Genomic DNA, 6615 nt, shown 5'->3' with positions numbered 1-6615 from the left:
TCCAAAAACAATAGGTGAGACATGCAAATAATATAATCACTATATTCACCCCAAAAAGAACATGACTTGCCTCCACCATTCAAGAAAAAACAAACTTGGATCAAAGTTCATCCGACAATTCAAGCGTTATTATCCCTATATGAATTAGTATTTAAAAAATTGAAAAATCGGAGTAACATAATGGTATGACCACTATAACATTGTACCAAGCAATACTAAAATGAGAAACAACATTCATCTTACAGATAATACTAACACAAGATTTGAAGGTATATTAAGAGTCATCATATGTCATAACCAGAAAACCTTTAGGCAGTGTTTTTTTGCTTTTTTGGTATCTGATTGAAAGAAACAAAGAAACACCAAGTGTTTATTACAGCTAAACTGTTGGAAATATATGAACAATTTCACCCTAAAATGGGATCAGTTTATCTCTTTCTTTTAGATGCATCATAATAGCAAAGCAAGAACACTTGACGATGGTACGAGAGGACGGGATTGGAAAGTTCATTTTTTTCTGGGGATTGTTGTGGATGGAACCCAATAATGGACGATGACATACGGAGTAAACGGTTTGTAAATACCACTATAGTGTCGATATCTCCATCAGAGAATAGGATAGAGGGAAATTCTTCTTACCAGATGCATGTGTGGTTTATTTCCTTTTCCCACTCCCGATCGTCAAAAGATCAAAGCTTCGGAGGGTGTCATCACGGCCAGCTCTTGTGACTGCAGTACGAGTGAAAGATGATGATTTAGATTCAAAGCCGGGTTGAACTCTCTGAGTCGTTGACATGCGACCACTGCTTGAGAATAATCTGCTAGAACGATTCTCACTTGGCTCACCAGAGGAGCCAGGTTGGCTGTTGCCTGATACAACAACAGGCCGCTTTGAAGCACTATCATTTCTCGAAGAGGAGCGTGTCCTTTCAGAATCAGGTTGCTGAAGGAGAGAAAAGTTTCAACAGAAAATTCATTAACTTCGGTAGTGAACAGCTAAGGCATTTAAACTCGAATTTCTGAGGAAGCGAAATTCAAAGGAAAACAATAAATTAAACGTAAGAATAAAATAAAAAATAAAGAAACGCAGAACCGAGATAGCTCACCGCATCCTTGGATGATGGCACGTCATCTGAAGATCTGTGTCTAGACTGATCACCATGCAAACCATGGCCAGAGACATTCCGTCTTGCAAATGCCTCAACCGCACCGGAAAACCTTTCTCGAATCTCTTGGCCAACTGCAAAAAATAAGGATATGTGCTAAAGACTATAAGTTCACTAATTTAAGGGAATCGGAGTAGCAACATGGGGAATTCAGGTGTCTTAAATATGATATTTTATGTCAAAAAATTTATAACCAGTTAAATTGTCGGAATATATTCTCAAACCAGGTTGTGAAAAGAAACCGACCAGATGGCCTTTCTGTTCTTTCAGCAGATACTCCGGGGGGACTTAAACCTGGCTTTGGGCTTGCCTGTTGAGGAATGACAAGAAACACGGTATCAGAATCCTTAATGAAGAACCAAAATCAGTATTTCCATGAAAATCAAGGTCATCGAATTAAAGATCACTGACCCGTGCTCTTGAGCTAGAGCCAACCTGTGGATATCTCAGTATAGTCCAATCAAATACATAGTCAAACTGATATCCTGCACCGGTTATTAATTCGGGAGTTCAATCAAGCAGATTTTATGATAAAAGATCTCTGTGATGAAGAACTAATGGAAAGATTGGTTAAATTTTCAAATATTAGAAAAGTGACAGATATATGAACAATGGGACTTTAAATAGCGAGTTAACCTTCACGAATAAAAAGGTCCCGGAACAGCCTTTTCAGGTATGAGTAATCTGGTTTGTCTTCAAACCGTAGCGATCGACAATAATGAAAGTAAGATGTAAACTCAGATGCATACGATTTGCAGAGGACCTGAAGATGACATATTACTAGTCAGACATACATTCAACCTTAAATTTATCGAATATGGAGAATAAGCAAAATTTCCCGTATTAACAGCAAGCAAGTAATGGTACCTCTATGGGAGTAAGCATCTTCTTTTCACTAATTTTGTCATACTTCTGCTTTTTGGTGCCGGCTTTCAGGCCCTGCCATGGAAGGCTGAGACGAGGAACAAGAAACAAAGTTAATAAATGTGACTTATAACAATGTTACTGAAGTAAGCGACCCAGTAATGCGTTCAACCAACCTTCCTCTTAGGAAGTACATAAGCACATAACCAAGAGATTCCAGATCATCTCTCCTGCTCTGCTCTGCAAGTTATATACAGCATAGTCGGATCAAATAGAAAGCCAAAAATGAAATAAATAACAAAGGGTGTTCGCTGAAAGTAAAACAAAAATGAAGTTTTGATGCACTAAGTTTGCTCACCAACTCCGAGGTGAGTGTTAACACTTGCATATCGAGCTGTTCCTGTAAGATTCTTGTTTTCCCTACAAGAAAAAAATAGCACAAGATGAGGTCGCTGAGTTAAATAGTGAATTCACTAGAGAAATATGTATTAAACATATGAGATATACTTATTGGAAGAATTGACAAATAAAGTTAAAACCGGAATAAGTATTAAGCTTTCCTGAATAGTTAATAATATGAAATCGAAATTTTTGAGGCTTCCTAAGTAGGTAAAAGTACCATGAAGACCCCTGACTAGGAGTCAGATTGCATTTTTCCCCGTTTACTAAAAGTTTTGGCAAATTAGTCCTTATACGTTAGATCAAAGAGCAAATTAGTCCTTTCTATTAAAATTTTCATCCATTTCAACTGTTAAAACTGACATGGCTAATAGAATAACCAAATAGTTACACATCACATGCCAAGTGTACCTTATGCTGACATAGAGGGACCAACTTTTAGTAGTAAAAATGGATGGAGTTTTTAACAGAAAGACCAGTTTGCTCTTTGATCTAATGTATAGGGACTAATTTGCCTATTTTTTGAGTAGAGAGGGCAAAATGCAATCCAACTCCTAATACAATGGTACTTTTACCCCCTAAGTATGGAAATCCCAAAAATAGATGCCTTAAGTTAGCCAATGATTGACGAACATAACTGATGAAAACATTATGGACTATTACCTGTATGGTATGTGCTTGTGTGTTTGAAGATCCCTATATTTTTTCGCAAGGCCGTAATCAATTATATACACCTACAGTGAAAAATAAGAAACAACGGAATTAAACAAGACAAACTTGGAGACCCTGTGGTATATTGACTCCAAACGATGCTGAAGTGTCAAGCTGAATTTCAGTTAAGGGAAAAAGAAGTTCCCGTGAAAACCTATTCAAAACTATCTAACCAAAAATCTGTAAGCTGCAGGGATTAAACAGAAGAACATGCCTGGTTTGCTTTGCGCCCTAAACCCATCAAAAAGTTATCAGGCTTTATGTCACGGTGAAGAAAACCACGAGAGTGCATGTACTCAACTCTATTTATCTGAAGCAACAGGAAAGAGCAATTATTAGTAAGGCAGCCAACTAACTAGAATAAAAGTTTCCGAAATAGGTGGCATACTTACTAACTGATCTGCAAGCATCAAAACAGTTTTTAAAGAGAACTTCCGATTGCAATAGTTGAACAAGTCTTCTAAGCTTGGTCCAAGAAGATCAATAACCATAACATTGTACTCACCCTCAACTCCAAACCATTTTAAATGTGGAATACCCGCTGCACGCATAAAAGAAAGTAAGAAAACTACTCCCTAACTACAACTGACAGTAATAAATAGATTGAGAGAGAAACTAAACTTACTTCCCCCTTGTAGAAGCATATACAGCTTTGACTCATAGTGAAGCTGTGGATGCTTAGTCTTGACAGATTCCTGCAAAACACAAGGTGTACATATCAGAAACAGATACAAAACTTCGAACATTGGCAATACGGTGACATTTCAATTGAAGTATCAAGTGGCAAACAAAGAATAGAAGTGTAACCACAACCTATCAATTAAACTTCTACCCAAATTATTTAAAGCACTTTGGCAAATCATGGAAATCTATCAGCTAAAATACAATGCCCCATGGTCCCTAACTCCTTTATATCATTATACAAGTAAACATATATATAAACTCTCCAACAATGCCTTCATAGCTTGTCATGTACTATCTCCAGAGCAATCTTGAGTTAATTGCAGATATCTCCACTCTGACTAGGTGAACTACTTGAAAGAAGAACAAACATCACTGGTTGATTTTCTTCGAGCTTAATAGGCATAAAATAACTGCTTTGGGCTTAAACATTCACGACATAGCTCTACAACATTAAACCTAGCATCTCCATAGTAGCATATGCATATAAATCAGCTAATAAACTAGTTACTACACCACCCAAAAAGCAGATCAATGATATGAAACACTAGGTATCCAAATGAACCATAAAGAAATGCATCAAAGAATAACATCAGATACAAGTGCAACAATTGTCAACTATATCAACCATGTATTTTAATATATATATATATATATATAGTGATCAACCACCAATACACTATAGAAAAGAAAACACACAAAAAAAGGAAAACCCTTTCCCCATCCCTAATTAAATTTGTGGGGAAAAACAGTAAAACACCAAATTAATAATAATAATAATGAAGATTACTAGCTTAACAGCCACTTCTTCTCCACTTTGTACATTAACGCCTGCAAAACAAGTACATCAAAAAAAATTTAATTGAAGCAGCTTTAAAGAGGATAAAAAAGAAGAAATAAATTTTCATTAATCATAATACCTAAATACAGTTCACCAAACGATCCACTCCCGATCTTTCGACCAAGCTTGAATTTGCCACCGATAATATGCTCCATGATCTCTAATCTTTTATTGTAACTTTATCACGATATAAAAGAAACCCTCCCTTCTTATTCCACTTTATTAATATTGAAATTGACTACAAGATGTTTCTCTTCAAACCAACTCTCAGATCCATCAAAAATTCTTACCTATTAACTCCAAAGATCAAAACCCAGATTATTGAATGCTTGTTAGACCCTCCAAAAATTCCAAAAAAAAAAAAACACCCTGTTATCCCTTTTAAGTGACTAAAGGGAAACCCCAAGGGGAAAAAAAACTTGATTGAAAATTTCACGAAAATACATTAATCAGTGAACCAAAACAAGCGTTTTGGGGTCATTAAGCTGCATTTTCTAGGTGGGGAGAAAAAAAAAAGTAGAGGAGATAAAACTTAGGCAGTATTAAAGAAAAAAAAAGGTATATTTTGTTTTGCCCCGGAAAAAGGGGAATATGGAAAAGAATCTAAAACAAACAGATTTATCGGCAAGAATTTGGGATAATGATCTACGGATCTGAGTTAAGGACAAGGATTTAATTTTCTCGGGAATTTTTTCCTTGAAGTAAACCCCCCCCAAAAAAAGGGAAAACGGATGATTTGTAGAAGAAAAAGTTGGAGCTGGATGATGAATTAGGTGGATTTTTTCTTCTTCTAATATTTCTTAAGTGAATTTTTTAACAAAAATTACTCATTTGATTTTTTTTAATCTTGGTGTTTGATTGAGAAAGGTGGCCTTTTATTTCTTTCATTTCTATACTCATTTTTACATTAAATTAGCAGATAATTTAAGTTTTATCTCAATCAAATTTTAGTGTATTTCAACTGATTTAATGTCTTTCAATCCACTTCGATTAACACCAATTCTTAAAATATAATTATTAAATTAAATTATTGAATCTAATTAATAATTTTAAAATATATATTTACATATAATTGTGATATATTTATATATTAATATATAATTTATTAAAAATTAATAATTATATTATAAATCTATATGAAAATAAAAATATTATAAACTCGAAATAATACATTAAAATATACCGAAATTAATATATAAAACAAAGTAATTTAATTATAAATATATATATATATATAATAAAAACTGAAATAATACATTGAAACACACTAATAATAATTTGTACTACAAGACTCTACTCAACTCAATACAAGTTAAGATTTCACAACCTGCTTATAGAGAATTTCAAGGAAATAATATTTTTATTGTGAAAGAATATTATTCATTAAAGAATAAAATAAATTGGTCATGTTGGGTTTGGTGATATAGGTTGTCTTGTTTTCATGATATATTTTATAAGCTATAGAATCTTATTTTAATTCATATGATTTAAAATTAATTAATAAATCAGATATTCGAATTTCAATATGATAATTATTTTCCTTTTATTTTGGATTCTAAATTTTCTAAAAAATATTGTAGGCATTATATATAGTTTAAAATTAAAACAAGTATTTAATTCAATTAATTCATGTAAATACTCTTTAAAAACGCAATATTTAAGAATTTAAAACTTAATCCGTTTATGTAATTCACTCTTTAATATGTGTTCAATAATTCAGACTTAATAAAATTGTGTTAAACATTTTATTAAGTTCACTAACTAAATTCTGAAATTACAAAATGACTCCTCTTATAAATTATAAAATTATATTCACTGTTTATTTTATTTTATAATTATAAAATTCCTAACAAGAACAAATAAAAACATGTTTGTTTTAAAAAAGAGAGAACATAATTGAATAAAACAAGGAAATATATCAATATGAAATATTCTCCATTTGTCAATCAACCG

The 6615-nt window shown here is 32.9% G+C and overlaps 1 protein-coding gene across 1 annotated transcript; it reads right to left on the bottom strand.

Annotated features, from left to right (window-relative positions):
• Nucleotides 1-252: 252 nt before the first annotated feature.
• On the bottom strand, nucleotides 253-5457 carry LOC105800646 (casein kinase 1-like protein 10). Its single transcript, XM_012631881.2, has 14 exons — nucleotides 4742-5457; nucleotides 4612-4652; nucleotides 3766-3835; nucleotides 3533-3681; nucleotides 3355-3450; nucleotides 3093-3163; nucleotides 2389-2450; nucleotides 2207-2270; nucleotides 2034-2118; nucleotides 1803-1929; nucleotides 1578-1651; nucleotides 1413-1476; nucleotides 1107-1240; nucleotides 253-943 (listed from the first exon to the last, which is right to left on the bottom strand). The coding sequence occupies exons 1-14, from the start codon at nucleotides 4815-4817 to the stop codon at nucleotides 656-658; spliced, it is 1401 nt and encodes a 466-aa protein (XP_012487335.1). The 5' UTR covers nucleotides 4818-5457; the 3' UTR covers nucleotides 253-655.
• Nucleotides 5458-6615: the final 1158 nt, after the last annotated feature.

The sequence above is a fragment of the Gossypium raimondii genome, chromosome 9, assembly GCF_025698545.1.
Source record: "Gossypium raimondii isolate GPD5lz chromosome 9, ASM2569854v1, whole genome shotgun sequence".
Lineage (NCBI taxonomy): Eukaryota > Viridiplantae > Streptophyta > Magnoliopsida > Malvales > Malvaceae > Gossypium > Gossypium raimondii.
The sequence above is the reverse complement of the archived record's forward strand: the minus strand, read 5'-3'. Positions and strand labels throughout refer to the sequence as shown.

What these genes read in the sequence shown, in the direction of transcription:
- LOC105800646 (XM_012631881.2), bottom strand. Translation starts at nt 4,817, where the DNA reads ATGGAGCATATTATCGGTGGCAAATTCAAGCTTGGTCGAAAGATCGGG. An exon ending in TAGGGCGCAAAGCAAACCAG is followed by an intron (nt 3,164 to 3,354) that starts GCATGTTCTTCT and finishes TTTTCACTGTAG; the next exon opens with GTGTATATAATTGATTACGG. An exon ending in CACAAGCACATACCATACAG is followed by an intron (nt 2,451 to 3,092) that starts GTAATAGTCCAT and finishes TTTTTCTTGTAG; the next exon opens with GGAAAACAAGAATCTTACAG.